This window comes from Cetorhinus maximus, chromosome 27 (assembly GCF_964194155.1).
Source record: "Cetorhinus maximus chromosome 27, sCetMax3.hap1.1, whole genome shotgun sequence".
Taxonomy (NCBI): Eukaryota; Metazoa; Chordata; class Chondrichthyes; order Lamniformes; family Cetorhinidae; genus Cetorhinus; species Cetorhinus maximus.
Window position 1 is genome coordinate 28,211,494 of NC_135905.1, and position 25,338 is coordinate 28,236,831.

Here is a 25,338-nt window from a genome sequence, read left to right on the forward strand (position 1 = left end):
ATTTGCAGTGTACTTACAACCACAAGTGAATAATTCTATTTATAACATCCTTCTTAGTGCTCTCAGCCTTGCACTGAGGCAGCAAGCAATGGGTTCAAGCTCCAATTTAGTGACTTTGAGTGCATTGTGTACTCTGGTAGCACTGTGCTTTTTTGAAGAACTTGGATTGTTTGAGGTTTTCTGTGGATGACCAAAGGCCTCAGCTGAAGACGTAAAATATCTAGTAGAAGTGCAAGGGAATTCTCCCCAAGTATCCTTGTCAACATTTACCTATCAACCAACACCACCAAAACAAGATTATCTGGTGACTTATCTTAGTTGTTGTTTGTGGGAGCTTGCTCTGCACAAATTGGCTTGCAGTTTCTCTACAATACAACATTGACATGCTTCAAAAAGTACTTCAGCAGCGACACACTTTAACATCCTGAGAGACTGAGAAGCACAATATAAACACAAGCTTTTCTTTCTGTGGCATCTGTTTGAAGTTATTGCAAATGACAGAACCATTCCCCACCCTCAGCCAATTCCAGGGGGTGGCAAATATGGCAACATGCTGGTGGTGCAAAGTGTAGCTAAAGTTGGTTGTGGTAGGAGTAAGGGGGACTCCCTTGGCTCTGGTGGGTTACCACAAGTAAAGCACTTTCATTTTATGGTCATTAAGCAAGTCAAATTCCATTTTACACAAGGAATTTCATTGTGTTCCAATGCTTTTGGGAACCATAACTCTACAATCTTTTCCATTTTCCTTTGGTAACACATACGACAACGTCCCTGGCTACTCTTCACACCCCCACTGTCCACTCCACATTAATGTTGAATATATTCCTGGAGGTTTTATCACATGACCTCATGCTTCCCACCCCCCAGCCTGTCATTGTTGTCCAGTAGTTATTTTTCTGGTTCCCATAGGTTAGAAATAATTAGACTTTAGACTGAAAATGCTTATACTTCATTGACTGCAGGAGTTCCTCAGGGTAGAGTCTGAGGCCCAACCATCTTCAGCTGCTTCATCAATGACCTTCCTTCCATCATAAGGTCAGAAGTGGGGATGTTCGCTGATGATTGTCCAATGTTCAGCACCATTCGCAATTCCTCAGATACTGAAGCAATGAATATCCAGCCTTGGGCTGACAAGTGGTAAGTAACATTTGTGTCATCTCTATCTCCATCTCCAACAATCACCATTCCAATAAGAGAGGATCTAACCATTGTCCCTTGATATTCAATGGCATTACCATCGCTGTATCCCCCACTATCAACATCCTGGTGGTTACCATTGACCAGAAACTTAACTGGACCAGCCATATAAACACTGTGGCTAGAAGAGCAGGTCAAAGGCTAGGAATCGTATGATGAGTAACTCACCTGGCTCCCCAAAGCCTGTCCACCATCCACAAGGCACAAGTCAGGAGTGTGATGGAATACTCTCCAGTTGCCTAGATGAGTGCAGCTGCAACAACATTCAAGGAGTTTGACACCGTCCAGGACAAAGCAGTCCGCTTGACTGGCACCACATCCACAAACATTCTCTCCCTCCACCACCGACGAACAGTAGCAGCAGTGCGTACCATCTACAAGATGCACTACAGAAACTCACTGTGGCTCCTTAGGCAGCACCTTCCAAACCCATGCCCTCTACCATCTTGAAGGACAAGGGCAGCAGACACATGAGAACACAACCTCCTGCAAGTTCCCCTCCAAGCCACTCACCATCCTGACTTGGAAATATATCACCGTTCCTTCACTGTCACTGGGTCAAAATCCTGGAACTCCCTTCCTAACAGCACCTTGGGTGTACCTACACAACAGGAACTGCAGCGGTTCAAAAAGGCAGCTCACCACCAGCTTCTCAAGGGCAATTAGGGATGGGTAATAAAGCTGGCCCAGCCAGCGACGCCCACATCCCGTGAATTAATAAAAAGTAATTTTCTTGTATCTCTCCATGTGGCTTGTAGACTGATACATTGTTATTTGGCACATGACTGCAGTGCGACAGAGAATGTGGCACCCCTGGATATACCCTTCCGAGAAACAAAAGAAAAAATCAATAAATGAAACTAAAAATTAATAAATTGGAGGAGGTGACAGCCTCTGGTGGGGGTATAACTAACTAAAACAAAAACGTGAAAGGAAACTTACAAAATTAAATCAAAATGTCGTTCCTGGGGCTGATGATGCACCCCAGCCCCCCCGAGGTGCCCTGTGATCGCTGACGGTCTCTAGCACATCGGTGGACACCATGAGGTCCCTCTTCAGGGCTACCCGGCCGTGAACATAGTGGCAGTAGAGGGGTATACAGTCCCCCCTCGACCGCCCGCTGCCTGCACCTGGCCACCTTGGCTAGGCTCATGGGGAGGGCACCCCGAGATATAAGTTCACATAACAATTAATTCCAAGCCCTTTACGAATAATAGAACAATATAAGAGACCACCTGACATCCCATGCCAGTTGGCTAGCCAACAGGCTCGGCCTTACCTGATTGGATGTTTCTTGACTGTGAATCAAACAATCTGCAATGTTCTTATATTTGATAAGTAGCTGTTTAAAGAAAATGACAAAAAGAACACAATTTTCTCAATGTCCCTTTGGTTTTTCTCAAGGGTGTTGGTCCAGACTGTGCCCTGGAGATTAATCTTCAACTCCTGGAGAATGGAGGCTAATCCTGGGTGAGCTGGCAACCCTTATCCCTAAATTCCTGTTCATCTTCGCCCCTCCCCAAAATTGCTTGGTGCAAAATGAGAGAGATTAAGCCAACACAATGGGTCCATGCACGTTAAAAAAAATTAGGTGGATTATTCAAAAAAAAAAGTGATTACTCAAGATTGTTATTGGTTGGGGTTGAAGGAGAGACGAGAAACACAGGAGGGAGAAGGGAATGGAAGGATCATTGGAGGCTATTCCAGTTAAATGGGCTGCTGGTAGACTGGATGCAATGCTGTGTGAAACTGAAACTGAGTTTACAGGACTGGAAAGCCATTGTCAGCAATGCTGCTGTTGACCCCAGTTGCTGCCATATGGGATGTTAAATGCATTAGCTTCCGGGTTGGAAATTAAGTTTTTGCAATGCTCCTCACTATCCATTGGGGATCCAGTTGGTCTACGATGCGGAGCTTCCGATGATATCCCCGGAGAGCTGCAGCTGCATAGTCTCTGCCTCTTTGCAGAGCTGGAGTGGCCGGGCTGCAGTGGAGGAGACCCACAGCGGGGTCCCAGCCGCCCTGCCGGCTGGACAGCCCCTGGCTCCTGATGCCCAGCGGGACGGAGCGTGGAGCTGCAGCGGGCTGCTCCTGGACCGCACCCGGGGACTCGTCCTTTGCCACGGCCACATCTTCTTCCCCTTCGTCCAACGTCGAGGGCAGCAGGGTCTGGGTGACGAGCCATTCCTGCGAGCTGAGGCTTTCCACAAAGATCTGCAGATCCATGTCCAATTCCCTGGAATCAGCTCCAGAGGCAAATCCAACCCTCAGTTGCCTTTAGCTTCCAGTTATGCAACTGTATCAGAACCCCCCAGTTCTGACTTGAACCCAGTGTTACCTTCAGTAGTGACTCCTGGCCCGGGTAAGTTCCAGAGCTCCAGCCAAGCTGAGATGCTGATGGTCTTCCCTTGCCCAGAATTTCAAGACATCTTCCAAACCTTATTCAACAAGTCAGACAAATGGTATTTCTACAGCGAAGACAAGGAGCAGGAGCTGCAGTCTGAGCTCCTGGACCTGGTCTGGTTTGGCTTGCTGCAATGTCCTGGGTGGGCCGATGATGCCCTGGGAGGGGGAACTCTGCAGTACGTGAGGAGCGAGTATCTGAGGAAAGGTCAGGCCCTGTTCAGTTGTGCTTCGCCCTTTGCCTCCTTCTGCCCCGAGATCTTCATGAACACGTTCAGTAAAGGAATCGTGAGTAATCTGGCAGGAGAGAGGAACGCAATGATCCTGACCGATGCACGCTGTCTGCCCGGGACTGAAGGAGGTGGCATTTATGTCAAATCTCAAGACCTGTATTATTTAGCTGGTTTAATTGTGGCACCGCTTTGCTGGAAAGCCAATGAGTGGGTTGGACTGACGTTGGTGTGTTCCGTCACCTGCATATTTCAGGCTGTCAGAAGGATTTTGAATGGATTTGACAAAAGCAGCACGAAGATGTCATTTTGCCCCGTATCGGGCCACCTACCCCTGGCTAACCCAGGGCAGCACGGTTTATCTCGTCTGCTTGGTGCAGTAGCTCTTCTGGAGTGTGATAGAGTGTGGGGATCAGGAGTGATTGTCAGTCCCAGGTTGATTCTTACATGTCGGCATGTGCTAAGCCAAGCATCAGCTGTCAAAGTGAAAATACAGTCGGCCTCCAACAGGTAGGAGTCCTCTGTGCATGGTTGGACAGTAATGTAAAATTATGGTCTTGGCAAAATGTGTTAAGCCTGGATATGTGGAACAGCCTTGAATCCTTTCTTGTTCTGCAATGTGTGCATCATCTTAGCTAGTACATAGCATTCTCCATCATAGTCAGAGATTATGGGTTCAAACCTCTCTCCAGCTCTTGAGTTCATTTTAGAGTCCACACCTTTGGAAAGGGCCCACAGCAGTGAGGAGCACACATCAGAACCTGGGTGCTTGTGGTCCATAATTTCCAACCAGCGATCAGAAAATCTAGGGCAGTATGTGCCTGAAGTTCTGATAATGGACTGTTTTTCTACAATCACCACATTTCAAAAGAATTAATTGTACATGATGCATTTTGGTAGGGTTCAGTGATATATGATGATTGTTATATCTGGATCTTTCTTACTGTAACTACTTCCATTTATATAGCACCTTTAACGTAGTAAAGCGTTGCAAACAAAATTTGACACCAAGTCACATAGAGAGATAGTAAGATAGGTGACCAAAAGCTTGGTCAAAGAGATCGGTTTTAAAGAGTGTCTTGAAGGAGGAGGGAGAAGTAGTGAGGTTTGGGGAAGGAGTTCCACAACTTAGTGCCCAGGCAGCTGAAGCTGTGACCATCAATGATGCTGCAATTAAAATTAGGGATGTGTAAGAGGCCAAAATTTGAGGTGCGCAGAGATCTTGGAGAGTTGTAGGGCTGCAGGTGGTTTTAGAGGTAGGAAAGGGTGAGACAGTGGAGGGATTTGAATACAAAGATGAGAATTTTAAAATCAAGATGGTACTAGACCAGGAGCCAGAGTAGGTCAGCAAGCAAAAGGTTGATGGGTCAATGGGACTTGGTGCAAGCTGGGAATATAGGCAGCAAAAGTTTGGGTGAGTTCAAGTTAATGGAGCCAGGAGGCCATCTCTTAAATAGCCTCAGCTAATGTTGCACATTTTTGTATTGTGGTTAGCCTTTTTTGAAACACAAAACTTTCACAGAGTTAGAGAAACAGATACCATGAAGCCAGGAGTGTTGGCTCCTTGCTTGGGTGCAGTTTCACAGGCGCTCAGCTCCCTCTGGCATCTTACTTAAGTGTCTATAAGTAAGATAGCTAATTAGTATGGAAATGACTCAATCACATCAGTAACTTGTCCAAAATGTTTATACCAAAAGTTATAACTTTTTAAAGTTTCAATAGAAGTTTCTAACATTTTTGAGGTTGATATTAGGTTTTCCTCTCCTCCTCTTCCCCCCTTGAGGTGTTAGCTCCTTCTTGGCATATGACACCATGCCCAAATGGCCATCGCTCATGTGTGAGCTTCAACAGTAAGTATCACCACTGCGTATGAGGAACTCACTGGCGAGCCCAGTCCTATTGCTGCCTAGAGCCTTGGGTGAGTGCGGGGGGAATCAGGAGCTGAAACCCTGACCAACTCTTCCCATCCTTAATCCATCGACACTGCTGCCTTACTGAGGTCAGACAAATCCGTTCACATCAGGCTAGGCATCCAGGACCTTCTGATCCTGGATTTCTCTCCTTGTACTTGTCTCGCTGGTGATTAGACCAGTAAAGTTGGTACAGGTTGAAAATGAGTTTTTGTTTAACTCTTCCCTATGTTCACCTACAGCTACCTTGCATTAAAGGGAACAGTGTTGTTTGCTACAAAGGAGAATTCAGCCTTCGATGTGGCAGTGGTGGAACTGGAAGAAGACCTTTCGGCTATCGAAACACCTGCTATTGCTTCTGGATTTAGCACAGGTAAGGAGAAGACAAGAAAGGCAAATAGGCTGACTAAAGAAAAATAATTTAGCAGCCAGAATTTAAAAACATATACATTTGGCCCAAACATTCAATATTCTATAAATTCACTGCTTAATCAACAACAGCTTGCATTTATCAATGTACTACAGATTCAATTTATTGAGGATTTGAATTTTTTTTAACATTGCTGCATATCGAGCTGATTATTTATTTCCTTTTATTTTGAGTTATGGAGTCAGCCTTTTTTTTAATGAATTCTTGTCTATAGATCGAGTATTTATGGGCCTGTGAGTCTGCTGTTGAGATAATGGAGTGGGTTTTAGTATAAGAATTCAAGAGCTAACTCACAGGCTCAGTTAACAATGGTGCTGATACAGAAACCGCTACATGTTGACTAAAGTACATTTAACTTTCTCCCAGATGTCTAACGCTGTTGACATGCTCACCTCCTGATTGTGAAAGAGGGAGCTCCCCTGAGTGAATGCACAAATGGTACAGAGATAACGTGCGTCAGAAAGCATGACATTGCATTGTAACTAATGAGGGACAAAGGCATCTAGCAGAGTTTGATTTAAAAAAAAACCTTATCTTCCTGTCACTCTGTGAGAGCCCATTTATACAAGGGGGTGTTTGCTGTCTGTTAAAGTTTACATTTATTAACAGGGTAGATTGCACTTTTTTTTTAAAAAGTGTGAGATTGATTTGAGAGAAAAGTTCCATGTGGTTAAAGCAGTATTTGCGCTAAAATTACATACAATGTGTATTTTTTTCAGGATGAGAAAAGTTGGTGTTGGGGGATTAAATGCTTTGAATATTTTGCACCCGGTGCCAGGTACAGAGTGACAGTTCAGTTTTAGTTCAAAGATGCCATTTGGAGTAACAAATCCCAACTGCAGACTCAGCATGAAAAACCCTGTCTCTGTATAATCTGCCAGGATGAGAGCTGGATTTCCTCTGGATATCCTGTCTTGCATTCTTAATTAGCACTTTTCTCAGACAAAGACCACCACCTTCAACACCTCTTTGACCCTTTTGTCTCTGACATCTTTTGATTATCTGCTCACACCACACCCTCAATGTGTCTCTTCCCCCCCACCCACCTTAAACCAATTTATATTTCTCCCTTGTTGAAACTATGCTTCAGTTCTGCTGAAGGGCCATGAGGGCTCGAAACGTTGACTGATTTCTTCTCCGCCGATGCTGCCAGACTTGCTGAGTTTTTCCAGGTAATTCTGTTTTTATTTTGTGCTGGATTTCAATGTCAGGAGCCAGGTCACAGACACGACAGAATCCAAATTAAAACACAGCTGTGTAAAATGGCCTTGAGTATACAGCCCAGCAATGTACGTCATGCTAGGCTGAGAACAACACGGTGTTACATTGCTTAGCATTCCCCAAAACCAGCCTCACAGCCGAATATGCCTCTCTCTGATAACAGTGTTATGAGGTGTAAACTACTTACAAGAATGTAAGAAAGAAGGACTTGAATTTATAACGACCAGATTGTTTGGTTGAGGGATGAATATTGACCAGGGCACCAGGAAGACCTCCCCTGTCCTCCACCGAATAGTGCCACGGGGTCTCTTATATCCATCGGAGAGGCCTCGGCTTAGGGTGCCACTTCCAGCTGTGCGGCCGGCTCTCACTACAGCACTGGAGTGTTGTTTTTGCCCTCAAGTCCTAGACCGGGACTTGCACCCACAGCTTCCTGACTCGGAGATGAGAACTCTACGCCATGGCTCACACCGAACGTGAGGTTTAACCGCTGGGCTAAAGCTGACTGTCAGAAAAGAGGAAACAAGGCGAGGCTAGCCCAGCTGAGTGCTGCCAGAGTCTTTGTGACAATGGGGGAGAGCAGCCTGTCCTCCGACACCAGCTCCCAGTGAAGAACGGGAGCGCAGCCATTGAGTTTGCTGGCTATGGAACAGGGACTGGGAAGCTTGCTTATCTCAAAAATAAATGATCAGGCTGTTTCAGTTCCCTTGCAGCTGTTAGAAAGGGGACTTTCCTCCTGTTCTGTCAGCTGGTAGCACTATCGCCATCAGAAGCTCCTGGGCTCAAACCCCATGTCAGGACTTGAGCACAGATTGTTGGTTAACTACAGGGCAGTGCTGAGGGAGTGCTGCGCTGTTGCAGGTGCTGGTTTTTGAACAAGGTGCAAAGTCAGGTTCCCCAACAACATTCCTCAGCAATTAGCAACAAAAACAGATAAACTGCTTGTTTATTGGGTTTGTGTGTATGGGATCTTGCAGTGTTCATATTGGCACACGTTCAAACTACTCCATTTCGCGTGAAGGGTTTTATTTTTTGTACACTGAAGCATTATTTAAATGCATGCTTCTCATTTCTCTAGACACTATCACCCTAAACAAGATCTGTTTATTGTCTGAATGGGAAATAACATGACACAATTAGATGGGGTTAAAGGTAGTCAGTTAGACTGACGGAAAGTGGGAACTGCTGTTTCATGGGTATTGATGTTGGGGTCACAATTTACCTCAACGATTAGGGTTTGCGAATCTAAAGTACAATCTCAAACTTTGTAGATGACACCAAATTGGAGGGCGGGGGGTTACAGTTAAAAATACAAGATATAGGAAGTCGTTAATAAACTTGGAGAATGGATGTCTAAATGGCAAATTCATTTCAATATCGCTAAGTGTGACGTGCTGCATTTTGTTAGGAACATGGGGGTCACATACCCCTTGGGACAGAGGAGCAAAGAGATCTGGGGGTACTGATTCAACAATCTGTAGCAACGCAGGTTAACACAGCCATAAAACGCAAGCCAAGCTTGGGGGTTCCCTTTTGGAGGGACATAATTGAAGAGTAGAGGAATTATGTTAAACTTGTATTGAACCTGGGTTAGACAGCACTCGTTTCTGGTTTCCATGTGGCAAAAAAGAATGTAGGTGAACTGGAGAAGGTGCAAAAACCAGAACTGAGAGCTTATAACTATCAGGAAAGATTGAACAGACTGGGGGCTAGAAATTTGTCGTGGACTGTGTAATTGATTGTCTGCCCGATATTTCATTCTTTTGACTGAACTTGTGGCAAATCTAATACCCGTCCCAAGATGAATTTCTAACCTTGGGCCTCTTTTCTCTAGCAAGGTAAAGGATGCGAGGCGACCTAACAAAGGTCTTTAAAACTATGTAAGGGGATTGATAGGGTAGAAGTAGAGATGTTGTTTCCACTTGTGGGGAAAATCCAAAACTAGGCATTATGAATCACAAAGTTTTAATGGCACAGAAAGAGGCCATTCAGCCCATCGTGTCTGCACTGGCTCTCCAAATGACCTAATGCCATTGCCCTGCCTTTTCCCCATACCCTTGCACATTGTTTCCATTCAAATAATCGTCTAATGCCCTCTTGAATGCGTCGATTAAACCTGCCTCCACCACACCAGGCAGTGCATTCCAGACCCGAACCACTCATTGTGTAAAAAAGTTTTTTCTCATGTCACATTTGCTTTTTTTGCAAATCACTTTAAATCTGTGCCCTCTCGTTCTTTATCCATTTATGAGCAGGAACAGTTTCTCCCTATCTACTCTATCCAGCCGCCTCATGATATTGAACAGCTCTATCAAATCTCTTAGCCTTCTCTCCAAGGAGAACAGTCTCAACCTCTCCAATCTATCTTCATAACTGAAGTTTCTCATCCCAGGAACTATTCTCGTAAACCTCTTCTGCACTGTCTCCAATGTGTTCACATCCTTCCTATAATGTGCCACCCAGAACTATACTCAATATTCCAGCTGAGGTCTAACAAGTGTCTTATATAAATTCAGCATTAACTCCCTGCTCCTGTGCTCTGTGCCTCTATTAATAAAGCCCAGGATACTATATGCTTTATTAACTGCTCTCGCCACCTGTCCTGCCACCTTCAGTGATCTATGCACATATACACCCAGGTCTTTCTGCTCCTGCACCCACTTCAAAATTTTTCCCCTTATTTTATATTGTCTGTCCATGTTCTTCCTACCAAAATGTATCACCTCACACTTCTCCACAATGAACTTCATCTGCCACCTATCTGCCCACTCCACCAACTTGTCTATGTCCTTTTGAAATTCCACACCGTCCTCCTCACAGTTCACAACACTCCCAAGCTTCCTATCATCCACAAACTTTGAAATAGTCCCCTGCACACCAAGATCTAGATCATTAATATATATCAGGAAAAGGAAGGGTCCTAATACTGGCCCCTGGGGAACTGCACTACAAACCTTCTTCCAGCCCGAAAAATATCCATTGACCATTACTCCCCACTTCCTATTTTTCAGCCAGTTTTGTATCCATGTAGCCACTGTCCCTTTTATTCCATGAGCAATAACTTTTCTCACAAGCCTGTTGTGTGGCACTGTATCAAATGCCTTTTGAAAGTCCATGTACACCACATCAACAGCATTACCCTCATCGACCTTTTCTGTTACCTCTTCAAAAAACTCCAGCAAGTTAGTTAAACATGATTTCCCCTCTAGAAATCCATGTTGGATCTTCCTTATCAACTCATATTTTTCCATTTGACTACTAATTCTATCCCGAGTAATTGTTTGTGGAATCTCGCCCACCACTGAAGTTAAACTGATTGGTCTGTAATTGCTGGGCTTATCCTTACAACCTTTTTTGAACAAGAGTGTAATGTTTGCAATTCTCCAGTCCTCTGGCACCTCCCCTGAGTCTAGTGAAGACTGAAAAATTATGGCCAGGGCCCCTGCAATTTCTACTCCCACTTCCTTCAATATCCTTGGATGCATCTCATCCGGTCCCGGTACCTTGTCAAATTTATATACCGACAGTCTATTCAACACTTCCTCCTTATCAATTTTGAACCCTTCTAGTGACAGAGTTTCCTCGTCTGTCACCATGGCCTGGGTATCATCTACCTCCTTGGTAAAGACAGATGTAAAGTATTCATTTAATACCTCAGCCATGGCCCCTTCGTCCATGTGTAAATTCCCTTTTAGGTCCCTAATCGGCCCTACTCCTCCTTTTACCACCTTTTCACTATTTATATGTCTATAGAAGACTTTGGGATTCCCCTTTATGTTGGCTGCCAGTCTTTTCTCATAATCCTTCTTCACTTCTCTAATATGCTTTTTCACCTTCCCTCTGAACCTTCTGTATTCCTCTTAGTTCTCAATTGTATTTTCTATTTGACACCTGTCATAAGCACACTTTTTCTTTTTTATCTTAATTTCTATCTCCTTTTTCATCCAGGGAGCTCTGGACTTGTTTGCCCTACCTTTCCCTTTCAGAAGACAGTGACATTGTCCATGTACAGGGAGGCTTTGACCTGAGTGCCTCCACTGCCTGGGATTGTCACTCCTCTTATGCCCGGATCCTTCCTGATGGACTCAGCAAAGGGTTCTATGCAACACACAAACAGGACAGGGGAAGGAGGGCAGCCCTGCCTGACTCCAGATTTAATTGGAAAGCTTTCTGATTCCCACCCATTGACTGCACTATTGATGTTAGTGTAGAGCAGTTGGATCCAGTTGCGGATTCCCTCCCCAAACCCCACTTTGGAGAGCACATCCACCATGTAGGTGTGCGATATTCTGTCAAAGGCCTTCTGATCCAGGCTGATGAGGCAGGTGTCCACACCCCTGTCCTGTACATAGACGGTCGCATCTCTGAGTAGCGCAAGGCTGTCAGTGATCTTCCTGCGATGTACAGCGCAGGTTTGGTCAGAATAGATCACCAATTTCAGAGCAGACTTGACCCGATTGACGATGACCTTGACAGAATCTTATAGTCCACATGCAACAGTGAGATGGGTCGCCAATTTCTAATTTCCTCCCTTTTCCCCTTGTGCTTGTAGATGAGGGTGATGATGCCTTTCCTCATGGATTCTGACATGCTGCCGATCAGGAGCATACTCTCATACACTTCTAGCAGGTCTGGGCCCATCCAGTCCCACAGAGCCGAATACAAATCAGCCTGTAAGCCATCGCTTCCGGGAGTTTTACTCTTCTCGAAGGACTCAAGGGCCTTAGTCAGTTCATCAGGAGTTAGCAGTTTGTCCAAACTCTCCCGTGTACTGTCGCCTAAGACCTCCGTGATAGAGGACAGGAAGGACTGGGAGGCCGTGCTGTCCGTGGGTTTCACGTTATATAATCTGGCATAAAAGGATTTGCTGATCCTCAAAATGTCAGACTGCAATGACTTTACTGAGCCGTCTTCTTCCTTCAGGCTGCTGATCACAGAGCTCTCTCTGTGTGCCTTTTGGAAGAAGAAAGGTGAACATGTCTCATCCTGCTCCATGGAGCAGACTCTGGACTGGGTGATGATCTTGGAGGCCTCCGAGGCAAAGAGCGAGGCTTGCTGGCTCTTCACCTCTTGGAGTTCCTCCATGACATTGACCCCCACCGACTGCAGCTGCAGCAGATTCTGCATGTATTTCTGGAGTTGAGATATTTCCCTCTGTTCCTTTCTAGCCTTCTGAACACCTTTGAGGATGAAAAACGTCTCGATGTTCTCCTTGATCGCTTCCCACCGTGTGTCAGGGACTCAAAGAGGGGTTTCACGGTTCTCCAACCTTTGTAATCTCGCTTGAGTTCCGCAATGTTCTCTGGGATCAACAGTTGCATGTTCAGCTTCCATGTCCCCCTGCCAACCCACTGGTCTTCCTTAAGTGACTGTCGGCCAGTAGGAGGCAGTGGTCAGAGAACACCGGCTTGACTTCGGTGGATCTGCCTGTGAATGCTCAGGAGGCAAACAGGAAGTCTCTCATGGAATGGATGGACCAGTCTGGCCGCAACCAGATGTATCTCCGCTGCGCTCCATCTGCAGGGTTGCTGAAGACATCGTGCAGCTTAGCATCCTTTACTGTTTCCGTCGGGAATCCAGTCTGCTGTTGGCCCTGCTGGATCATCCAACTGCATCAATGTTGCAGTTGAAGTCACCGCCCAAGATGACCAGCCTGGAAGCCACCGGCAGCAGTGGGAGCTGCTGAAGGACTGCCAGTCACTTGCTGTTTTGAGCCGGAGCATACACGTTAATTAACCGGAGTGGAGCATTCTTGTACAATACGAGGAGGCGCCCGCCCACTACATCCTTAACCTCGGAAACGGTGAAGTTGCCTCCCCGCAGCAGAATACCCAGGCCGGAGGAACGAGAGTCGTTTCCTCCCGACCAGATCGATGGCCCGTGGGGCCACCATCATGACCATTGCCTGTAGGAGCTGAGGTGCAGTATCGCACACTCCTGCAGAAACAGCAGGTCAGCTTTGACATTGGCAAGGTAATCCAAGGTCGCAACACGTTGCGTAGTAGTTTTAACACTACACAAATTAATGGATACAATCTTTATCCTCATTTTTAAAGCATTTTGTTGCTTACCAGACCTGTTGTCTTTGATAGCTCCACTCCTTTGGCCTGCTCCTGCATACCCAGTGTTCGCAAATTGTCTCCCTTTGGATGGGATAAGGAAGCTGCCCTGAACCACCCCATTGGAGACGTTACGCTCAGATGACATCGGGGCGGGGGGTTGTACAAGGAGTGAAGTTTGAATTATTCTCTGCTGGAGAAGACTCTCCAATCCATTCTCCTTCGGGGGCGTTGCTGCTTCCTGCTTCCCGGAGCTGGGGTGCGCTGAGCGCTTCACTGCTCCCGTCTTCCTGGGGCTCGGGTGCTATGGCATAGATACATTTAAGGGGAAACTAGATAAACACATAAGGTGATAAGGAATAGGATGATATGATGATTGGGTTAAAGTAGGGGTGGAAGGAGGTTTGGTGGAGTATAAACATCAGTTGGGCCAAATGGCCTGTTTCTGTGCTGTACATGCTATGTAATACCTTCAGTGAAGCTGTGTCTCTTTGCCAACAGGAGAGGATGTCTGTGTCATTGGCTACGGGGTGTTTGGGCAAAGCTGTGGACCTTCAGTGACAGCTGGAGTTCTGTCTGCTGTGATCACTGTGGACAACCAGCCTGTGATGCTCCAGACAACCTGTGCAGTTCATGCTGGGGCCAGTGGCGGGCCTGTCTTCAGAAGGAGCAGCGGAGAGTTGCTGGGTAGGTTGGCTTTCATTGCTTAATGGTTAGAGTTTGTGGAGGACATCTTTTAGTCAATTATTCGAAGCAGAGTAGGGGTGTTATCCCTGGTGTCCTGCCCAATATTTATCCCACAATCGCTGTCATTAAAAAATAAACATTATCTGTTGTTAATTATGAAGCTTATAAGATTGTTATGTTTTGGGATTGTCTCTTTAATTTAAGGTGAAATGGAGGAATGAAGGAGATCATGTGACCTGCTCTGAATTCTGACCAACAACAAGCCTGAGTGGCTTGGTTGCTATGGGGACAAGAGAGGCCTAAATCAAGAGATTTGATGAGCAGATGCTTGATGTTCATGCCTGTGGACAATGAATGGGAAGAGCATCTGTGCTGACTGTGGGTAGACTGTTAGTCTCCAAGTCTCACAGGAAGGTGTTAAGAATGTCAGGTTTTATAAACCGTTATACTTTAAACTGTCTGTTTAATTCCAAGATAGAATAGAGTTGAGGGTCTGGAGAATAGCTACTTAGCATTTCTATATGGTTATAAGGCCCATGTGATTCACATTGTCATGGAGATAGGCTTTGGGAGGGGAAGAGTCCATAGAAAGTCATTGTAGTATCGGATTACAGGGTTCCCTAAGCCAGTTCTGACGAAGAGTCATACGGACTCGAAACGTTAACTCTGTCTTCCTCTCCACAGATGCTGTCAGACTTGAGTTTTTCCAGCTATTTTTGTTTTTGTCCCCTAAGCTATCACTGAATCTCACAGACCCAAGTCAATCTGCAAGAATCTGAAAGAGAGAGCGAGAGCATAAAAAAATAGAGGCAGCCAGTCCTTCACAGAGAAAATGATGACTCACGCTGAACGCAGATTGAAAAGAACAAGTTCTTGAGGATTTAAAGGAGGCAGGTAGATTTGTCTAGCCTGGGCTAGAGAGAAGGAATCTTCAGTGCAACCCTCATAGTGAAAGTCAGTCCTGGGATTGGAAGTTTCCCAGCTGGGAAAGGTTGAAGGAAGCAGACCATCAGGAGCGGAGAATAGCTTTGGACTGGTTCCAAAAGAACAAAGTGACCACTTAAGGAACAGAGTGAAGTACAATTGTGACGTAGGATTGTTGGTCATATTAAAAGTCACATGGAGGATCTTATCTATAGTTTAAAATATAAGTTGTCTACAAACAAGTGTGATGGAATACTCCCACTTGCCTGAATGAGTGCAGCTCCCACAACACTCAAGAAGCTTGACACCATCCAGGACAAAGCAGCCTGCTTGATTGGCACCACATCCACAAACATTCACTCCCTCCACCACCGACACACAGAAGCAGCAGTGTGTGTGCCATCTACAAGATGCACTGCAGGAATTCACCAAGGCTCCTTCAACAGCACCTTCCAAACACACAACCACTTCCATCTAGAAGGACAAGGACAGCAGATAGATGGTAACATCACCACCTGGAAGTTCCCCTCCAAGTCACTCACCATCCTGACTTGGAAATATATCGCCGTTCCTTCACTGTCGCTGGGTCAAAATCCTGGAACTCCCTCCTAAACAGCACCGTGGGTGTACCCAAACCTCATGGACTGCAGTGGTCACCACCTTCTCACCACCACCAACTCAAGGGCAACTAGGCATGGGCAATAAATGCAGGCCCAGCCAGCGAAGCCCATATCTCATGAGTGAATAAAAAAAACAAAACTAGTGTTAGTTAATGTTGCTTTTAGTTGGCTTATTACAGTTAAAGACTTAAAACTTGAAATCTTGTGCAATCTTTTCAATCGGTCACTGAATTCAAATCTCTTTTTATAAGTTATCGGTCTCTACAGAGATGGTAAGATTGTTCATTGCTGTTTTTGGGGGCTTGCTGTACGTATGTCAGCTGCCACGTTTCCTACATTACAAAAGTATCTACACTTCAGAAGTTCTTCCTTGACTGTTAAGTGCTTTGGAACATCCTGTGGTTGGATAAGGCACTGTACAAATGCAAGTCATTTTTGTTGTTGAGTGGTAAATGCCACGTTACCACCTCATTTTGCTGTACCATCCTTCCTTCTCCCACCCACCCACCCCGACCCCCACCCCCGAGGTTGTACGTTTTTGCATGGATGGCACCTTTAAAGTTTCTTCTTGATTTGAATGTATAAGTATCCTCCAGTGTCAAACCTGTGTCATTTTTCCATCCAGGAATTGTATCCAGCAACGCCCGAAACAACAGCGCAGGAGCTACCTATCCCCACCTGAACTTCAGCCTTCCTATCACAGTCCTGCGGCCTCTGCTTTCTGTCTACAACCAAACGAGGGATGCCAAAGTCTTTGAGGGACTGAACAAAGTGAGTGATCGGCTACGTGCAGTTTGGCAACTCCAGGACAGCTTCTCAGCTCCTCAGAAGAGCAAACTGTAGTTCTGAGGGGGTCACCGAGGATATTGGTTTGACCCCTCATTGTGAAAGGTCCCAGAAACTGTTGGGAGATTAATCCAGCAGACAGGAGCTTGGTTCCCCTGGTTCCACACGAGATGACCTGGACTATACTAGAACCCAATGTTTATAGATCACCTGATGCAAATTAAGTCTTAAATCTAAGAAACATGGAGATGACAAGGCAGTGATCCCATCTCTGATGCTTGGATGATGATTATAAACTGTTTGAACTTTGCTTTCTTATGACTTGAATCTTTCAACAAGATTGTTGTTCGGGTTCTGATTATTTTGTATAAAATGCTGTCATGAATCTCTGTTAAGCAATGTGACTCTTTCCATTAGCTAACTCCATTGTAACTGTGGTTTGCTGATATAAAGTTATAAAGCATTCCTTCTGATCACATGACAGGACCAAAGAAAAGGAATTGATCAGCATGTTTCAAACCATAACAGGGCATACAGAAGAATGTGTTTTCAAACAAAGTTAAACAGAATAAATCGTACCAAAAGGTTTGTGCCTGCATGTCCTGGTGCTCTTTTGAGGAGGTGACAGGTATGGTTGATAGGGGAAATGTAATAGGTGTGATCTCAAGGGGCCTCAGAAAGCTTTTGACAAGGTTGTACCTGACAGTAAAATGATCTATAGCATCAGGGGACACAATGTCAGTATAATGTTCAGTTAGTCCACCGCATTTTAATTATTGTCCAAGCTCCCAGGTATCTTATTCCTTCCTCAATGTGGGGCGAAAGGGATCAAAGGGTATTTTATGTACCCGGAATTTAGAAGGATGAGAGGTAATTTCGCTGAAACATGTAAAATTCTTAAAAGGACTTGACAGGGTAGTTCTGACAGGCTGTCTCCCCTGGTTGGGGAATCCAGAGCTAGGGGTCACAGTCTCAGAATAAGGGCTCAGCCAGTTAGAATTGAGCTAAGAAGAAATATATTCACTCAGTGGCTCCTGTATCTTTGGAATCGTCTACCTAGGGTGCTGTGGATGCTCAGTTGTTGAGTACAATCAAGTCAGAGATCGATAGATCTTTGGATACTTGAGGAATTAAGGGATATAGGGATAGTGTGGGGAGGTGAAGCAGAGGTGGAAATCAGCCATGATTGTATTGAATGAGATGTTCTGACACATGGTGCTAAGTAAGTGTACAAGTTTTCTTACAGTGTGAGATAGGAGGAAAATAATCTACTCCCAGTTCAAAGTTTCTTAATTCAGACAAAACCCCCTACCAACAAATTCCCACTGTGTTTTTTACATTGTTCCAGACAAATTATTGGAAACTTACATTTGTTTTGCATTAAGAAAACAACCTTAAATTATCAGCAACATATGTAATTCATCCAATTTGGATCCAAGCCAGAAGTTAGATCTGATATACAGTCTATTTCTGAAATATTTTAAAGCAATTCAGTGTCCCAAAAACCCTATCATTGGTTCCAATGGATAAATACTCCACCCAGCATGAGAGTTAGACTTCACAGGAGGAGTATTGAGTAAAAAAAAATCAGGGGAGTTATGCTGCACTTTACAAAGCTCTGGTTTGGCCACAACTAGGGTATTGTATCCAGTTCCGGTCACCACACTTTAGGAAGGATGTGAGGATCCTTGAGAGGGTGCAGAGGAGATTTACCAGAACGGTTCTAGGGATGGAAGGGGCAGGGGTGGGGAGGTGGTGGTGATTTAGCTACAAGGTTAGGTTGGAGAAATTGTGGTTGTTCTCCTTGGAGCAAAGAAGATGGAGGGGAGATATAATTGAAGTGTACAAGATTATGACAGGTTAGGATAAGATAGACAAAGAAAAGCTATTCCCATTGACTGATGGCGCAAGGACTACAAAGGGGACGCATTTAAGATTTTGGGCAATATATGCAAGGGGGAATGTGAGGAAGTTTTTTTTAAAAAACACAGCGAGTGGTAGCGGCCTGGAACTCACTGTTTATGAGGGTGTTGGAGATGCTCAAGGCTTTCAAAAGGAAATTGGATGGGTGCTCGAGGGAAATAAACTTACAGGGTTACAGAAATGTTATCTTTTGGTGAGTTAACTGACACAGCCTTCACCCACTACACTATCAGGGAAGCTCATAGTTTAGTTCCATGTTTGGGCATAGCAGAGCACACGTTTCAGAACAGCTGGTTCCTTTTTAACACAGTCTGGCACGCATCAACTTTCCCCCAGAAACCGTATTGTCAGAGACGCAAAGTAACCAATTAGATGATCCATAGATTCACAAGTGCAACATTTGGACCAATGATTTGCTTCCCTCCTTTGATAAGGTGTCACATGATCTCTATCAATGCATACAGCATAATTTTAATCTGCACTATTAGAACTATCCAAGCTCCCAGCTGTACTATTTATCTGCCTATAGTTCCGCAAATTGTGGGAAAGATATTGGACAGAATATTCAAGGAACAGCATAATTTTATTGCTTTTGTTACACCTACTGCATGGTTACAGCATCCAAAAGGAACTCAACTATTGTTATTTTTTTTTCAACATTCTCTTCCTCCTCACCCACATAGCCATTGTTAAGCCTGGACAACATGCATTTATATAATGCTGTTAATGTAGTAAAATATCCCAAGGTGCAATTATCAGTTTGTCACAGATACTGAAGGAAATATCAGGATAGGTGACCAAAAGCTTAATGAATCATTGAGGTGTCATTAGTCACACAGCCAAGCCTAATGTAATGACCACCATTTATACATGTTGCAGTAGAGACTGGATCAACAGCAGGAGTGGGTATTATGAGTGATTTCCTTTCCCTACCCTAGTCTGCTAACCACAAGCAGTCTGTATAGTGGAGTTACACATTTCAATAATCTCAATATGCCATTTAGCATCTTTCTAAACTGCTTGGGATTATTTTGCAATAAAAACAATTTATGATTGCAAGTTGCCATAATTCTTTTTAAAACTGGTTAGAGTTAAAAACTAGGTTGATGAACTATTACAAATTAATGACCTGGGAAAAGATTAGAACACTAGTCACTTCATAAATTAAAGTGAAGTTAAAGGTACTAGTACTGTTTTTGTGGAACAAAGTATATTGAGCTCATTTAATTAGACATTTTAATACTGAGTCCACTAGCTTTTCTCCAGAAAAGCTTTCCCAACATAAAAATAGCTTGTGATTGTAGTTTAACACTCTTTATATTGTACTACTAGTCCGAAGTTAAACTAGAACTTCAGTCTCTGTGGCTATAGAACGATAGCCTCAATCAGATGCTGACCAACAGTTCACAAAGGACCAAAGAGTGGATCTACATAACTTGCATTTAAATAGCACTGTTAATGTTATAAAACCATCTTTAAGGCACTTTACAGACATTTATGTCTCTGGTTGCTGTGATGAGTCAAGTATTAGCATAGTGGGTGGTTCCAATATCCTATATAAAGCTACTCAAGCAGACAGGTAAGGGGACAGGCACAGGTTCCGTCAATATCCAGACCTTGTTACTCCTGTCAGCACAAGGCTAAACTTCATATTGGCTGAAATCTGAAGTGGGTCATGTTCAGGCCATATAGTAGCTTGGGGGGAAAAAATTAGTGGAGTAGGGTGAAGGGAGGGTGGAAAAAAGCCATTGAAGAGAATTCATGGGACAAAGGAACAAAGACTATGAACAAGTGCTGACAGCCAGAAGACTCAGAAGTTTATACAGAAAAAAAAAAACTAGCTTCGCCATCAAGGGAGAAGAAGCAGAAAATAATCTAAATGGCTGGGCTATTGCAATTAATTGGTGTTATGATTTAAAGTCAGAATCACCAGTAAGAGTCTTGGAATATCTAAAACCCTCAAGCCACAAGCACTAGGACACATGCACCAGTAAAACAGAGACATGGCTGATGCAATTCTTAATCCAAACCAAATGTCTAGCCCCAGGAACAGGTTTACACAAGAATTTGAAGTCATATCCTTTGAGGTAGTAAAAAAACCAGTCAACTGCCACTAGCATTTGATGCTATGTCATCATTGACAAAGTCTTAAGCAAATTAAACAACAAAAAAGTTCCAAGAGATGTTCTTTTATTTAAAGAGTACAAACTATATTGAAAGAACAACAAAGTATCAAAAAAAGTTTTGTATACAAATCTGTCCTTCTGGTAGGCTGCCCTGCAGACCCACTTATTCCCCAGTTAGGGGCATCCACTAGTGAACACACATAGCACCATGTCTGTAACTGAAGCCCTTCAGACTGCGAGACAGCGCAATAGCCCCTCGACAGTACAGAACTAGCTCTACAGAGATTAACACTGCACTTCAAGAAAAGGCAATTTGTGAACCAGCTCCTAACTTAGTTCTCAGCTGGTGTGCAGGGTTAAACCTGGTTAATGAGTGACCTTTTCTTGGGATCACAGGTCTTTTCAGTCCAGGTGGGACCTTGTTTCTGGTCCGGTTGGTCTTTGTTCTGTCAGTGTCCATCCACTTCACCATCTCAGCATTCTTCAATGAAGACTTCGGTGGAGCTGTATAGTTTTCTCTTAATGATTCGGAATCGGGGGCTAAGCCGGAGTGCCTGGCTGTACCCGGGGGTGAACGAGGGGCCGGAGCTCAAGAGGTCCTGGATTTTGGACCACAAGCCGGCTTCCAGTCTGAGGACCAGGGTGAGCTCGAAGGTGGGCGGCAGGCTGCTGTCCACCACGATCCGATCCACCTCCTTGCAGCCGTCCTGGTCCTCCACACTCAGGTGCAGCACCGCGCCCCGCAGCCCGCACGGCTCGCTGGCCGCCAGCCGCAGCAGCTCGTCGGCCACCTGGGCGGTCAGCTGGTCCGGGATAAGGAGCTTGAAGCAGTGGAGGGCGCCGTGCTTGGCCTCGGACAGGCTCTGCTCGATCAACTGGATCACATCGGCGCACAGGAACTCCTCGAAGGGATCGTCAGTGATCGAGTCATTGTCAGAATCGAAACTCCCGTAATCTGCACCCCAAAAAAAATAGAGAGAAACACATTAAAACCAGGTTCAGGGCTCCAAAAGGTAACAAGAAATTAACATTTAACATCTGGTAATCTGCAGACACATTAAAACTAGATAGAGACTGAAAAAAGCAACAGGGAATTCACAAGACAAGCTTAACATGGAATGAGAAGAGTGCATTAAAATGCAATTGACACATTTAATAAGGAGAATTGGGTCAGATATTAAGGAGAGTTGATAAGTGAGAGTTGATGCATGAGCATAAATAACATTAAAGATAATGAAAACTTAAGTCAAGTTAGTAAAATGGATAAAACAGGAGCAAAAGCAATGCTGAAGGGGGTTTGACAGCGAGAGGTTTGGGAAGTATCCAGTGATGTTACATTAAGGGAGCGAGTGGAGACCCTGCAACATCTGAAATTAAAGCTGGGAACTCGGGTCCGGCAGCGTCTGTAACAGGCGGAGAGAGTTAGATCCCTGCCCACACACCCCCTGCCCACTCACCGCTGTCCGCGTCCAGCCCAGGATCGCTCTCAGGCGCTTTCTGAGGGTGCGGGGCCCCCGCCGCCTGAGGGTGCGGGACCCCCGCCTGATGCTGATGCTCCGGCGGGACGGAGCCGCCGGTCAGGTCGGCGATCTTCTGCAGCAGCTTCCCCCAGGAGGAAGGAGGCAGCGGGGGTGGAGGAGCCGCAGCGCGTCCGTGACACATCGCTGACCGGAGAAGGGGAAAGGGGGGGGGTTTCAAATATATATAAAAAGAGGGACCGGCGAAGTCGCACCCCGGGCGCCCGGCACAAACTCAGCCGCTTTCCCCCGTCTCTGGATCCCGCCCACCCCTGGAGCTGAGAACCCAAGGCAACAAAAAAACCCGTCCCCCTTCCCAGCTTTATATAGGGCCGCCTGTGGGCCCCGCCCCTCCTGCCCCCGGCCCCGCCCCCTTGTCCACGGCCCCGCCCCCAGGTCCCCGGCCCCGCCCTCCGTTCTGTACAAGGAGCCGCGCTCCATGTACGGCAGCGGGCTCGCTACAGCGAGCATGCGGCTCAGCCAATCAGCGCTGGCTGCACGTTCCCCACGTTCCGAAGCCCTACTTCGGCCCCGCCCACCACGGCTGGGGCCTCTCCCCCCCCCCCCCCCTTCCCTGCGCCTGCGCAGAGCAGCCTGTCTATGTCCCGGGGACAATTTGTTCTGGATCTTGTACAGCACAGAGCGCAGGAACTCTCAGTGTCAACAACATCTGGGTAGCGCCTGGAAAACAATAACACGCACAAAAAAATAACAAGTTATAACTTTTCAGTTATAACCTTTCCTTGGCTCTACAGGTGCTGCCTAAGGTTTTGCAGTATTTTGTTTCTGGTCTGTGTGTCTTTTGTTTCAGATTTGCAACAACTTGCGGTGTGGTTTTTTTTTGCAGTTTGTTCTGGGCTGGGAGCCAGCGGCAGATAGAACAGTTTGTGTGAAGGAGAGAGTTGGTGGGGGTGGGGGGGGGTGGTTGCAAACAGTCACTGGCATGGCGCCAGCAAGGGGAAGGTTTTGTTCGGGCATGTTATTAATCAGTCTAACTCAGTACAGTGTGCATTCCCTGGAGGGGCTGGGGGGGGGTGGTGTTACAGAAATCTTCACAACATAATCTGCACGGTGATGTCAAAGTGATGCGAAGCAGATGTGTTGGGGGGGGGGGGGGACAACGTTGATTTGCAATCTTCAGATTTGGTTTTCTTTCCCCCTCCGTTGAAAGGCAAATTGCCGCCTGCCTCCTCTCCCCATCTGTTGCAATAGGATTTGCAGCTGAGTTGCATTTTAACTTCAGTTTGCACTGTTAATTCAGAAATGCTTGCAAGTTATTATCAGATCTCGGAAGCATCTCCAAGCATTCGGTACAACGATTCATTTGCAGTACTGGCATTGCGACGGAGACAAAGATGCCAGTCGTTTTGTCACGGCACAAACGCATCAGTTCTGATAAAGAGTCAGAAACGTTAACTGTGCTGCTCTCCGCAAATGCTGCCAGACCTGCTGAGTTTTTCCAGCTATTTTTGTTATTGCATCAGTAGCAATGACTAGTTCGAACTGTTGTCATTGAAGCTGGTTGAGGAGGGCATGTTGGCCAATAAGAATTCCCTGCTCTACCAACAGAGCCGAACGCTGTTTAACATCTCCTTGTGCCAGGAAAAGGCAGATGGGACCTCAGTTTTGTTATCTGAACAACAGTAACGTGCAATTAAGTAGCACTTTTAAAATAGGAAAATGCCCCAAGGTACTTCAGTGAGGCGTAATCAAGGTTTTGCGAACGCAGAGACGTAGAGGGATTTAGGATGGATAAGTAAAAGATTGATCATAGAGGTGGGATTTAAGGCAGATTTTCAAATGTCAGCTGTGGTTCGCTGGGTAGTACTCTTGTTTGTAAGTCAGAAGATCATAGGTTCAAGACCCCCTCCAAGACGCTCAAAATATAGCTTTGTACCCCAATGCATTAGTGAGGGGGTACTGCACTGCCAAAGGTGCTGCCTATTGAAATTATGTTAAAACTGAGGTCCCATCTGCCCTCTCAGGTGGAAGTTAAAGATCCCATGGAACTATTGCAAAGGAGAGCAAGGTAGTTCTTCCCAGTGTCCTGATTAATAGATATCCTCAATCAACAGCACTAAAAAGTTAACATTACTAGGTCATTATCACAATGCTGTTTGTGGGATCTTGCTGTTTACAAATTGGATGCTGTGCTTCCTCTATTACAACAGTGACTACCCTTCAAAAACAAAGTGCTTTGGGATGTCCTGAGGTCATGAAAGGCGATATATAAATGCAGGTTTTTCCTCCTTTTAAAGGAGGAGAGTGAATGGAGGGGTTTAGGCAAGGAATTCTAGTTCAGCCTAGACTTCAGAAGGCATATCTGCCAGTGGTGGAGCAAAGCAAGGGACAATGCACAGGAGTGGGAAGGACAGAGAGTTTGGTGGAGGGGTTGTTGAGCTGGTGAAGATCAAAGATAAACCAGAGTGAGCCAATAAAGGAATTTAAGTAAGGTGAGAATTTCAAATTAAAATACTGAGGCATCAGGAGCTAGTATTGGTCAGTGAGGAGAGGAGTGAAAGGTGAGTAGGATACCAGTAGCAATGTTTACGATGAGCTGAAATTTTTGGAGGATTGAAGGCCAGCCAAGAGAGTCAGATGTGGATCTGGCAAAAGCATGTTTGAGGGTTTCAGCAGCTAATAGTCTGGGCAAGCGGTAAAGTTATATGAATGTGAAAGTAGGCAGCCATTGAAAAGAACATGTTATGGGGTCAGAAGCTGAGCTTCAGGTCATATAGGATCCCTTGGTGTCAAACAGTCTGGTTCAGCCTGAGACAATGACTAGTTGGGGAATGGAATCAGTGGTTAGGGACCACAAAGTTGGTGGAAGATTGCTCAGGATTATGGCCTCAGTCCTCCCAATGTATAGCTGTAGAAAATTACAGAATTCAATACTGGACAAACAGCCTGCCAACCCTGGAATAGTGGAGGGTTTGAGAGAGGTAGTTAAAAGAGAAAAGTAGAAGCTGATCCATGTCGTCAAGGAGCAGCATGTTGATGAGAAAGAGGAGAGGGTCAAAGTAACAGTGCAGGGAAGGCTTTGACTTGTTTGGAGTTAAGCATGGAACCAATGAAGGTCAGTCCCACCGCGCTAGACAGTAGAAGAAGAAAGGGTGGAGGAGAATGATGTGGTCAACAATAATGAAAGCTACAGCAGAGTTCAAGGAAAGATGACTTCATGGTCAAAGTCACAAAGACTTTGGTTTCAATAATTTTGATACTGCGGCAGGGACAAAAATCAGACCAGAGTGATTCAAACATGGAATTGCAGAAGAGATTGACAGGGATTTGGAAAACAACCACAC

General features: G+C 45.3%; 2 protein-coding genes across 2 annotated transcripts; one reads left to right on the forward strand and one right to left on the reverse strand.

Annotated features, from left to right (window-relative positions):
- Nucleotides 1-3,020: 3,020 nt before the first annotated feature.
- tysnd1 (trypsin like peroxisomal matrix peptidase 1) lies at nt 3,021-19,449 on the forward strand. Its single transcript, XM_078530945.1, is given in 5 exon segments — nt 3,021-3,056; nt 3,058-4,340; nt 5,983-6,113; nt 13,952-14,137; nt 16,307-19,449. Coding segments are annotated over 5 exon segments (1,854 nt in total). The 3' UTR covers nt 16,525-19,449.
- A 1,114-nt stretch (nt 19,450-20,563) lies between these two features.
- LOC144668664 (DNA damage-inducible transcript 4-like protein) lies at nt 20,564-22,329 on the reverse strand. Its single transcript, XM_078530956.1, has 2 exons — nt 21,974-22,329; nt 20,564-21,471 (listed from the first exon to the last, which is right to left on the reverse strand). Exons 1-2 carry the CDS (start codon nt 22,176-22,178, stop codon nt 20,990-20,992), a joined length of 687 nt encoding a protein of 228 aa, XP_078387082.1. The 5' UTR covers nt 22,179-22,329; the 3' UTR covers nt 20,564-20,989.
- Nucleotides 22,330-25,338: the final 3,009 nt, after the last annotated feature.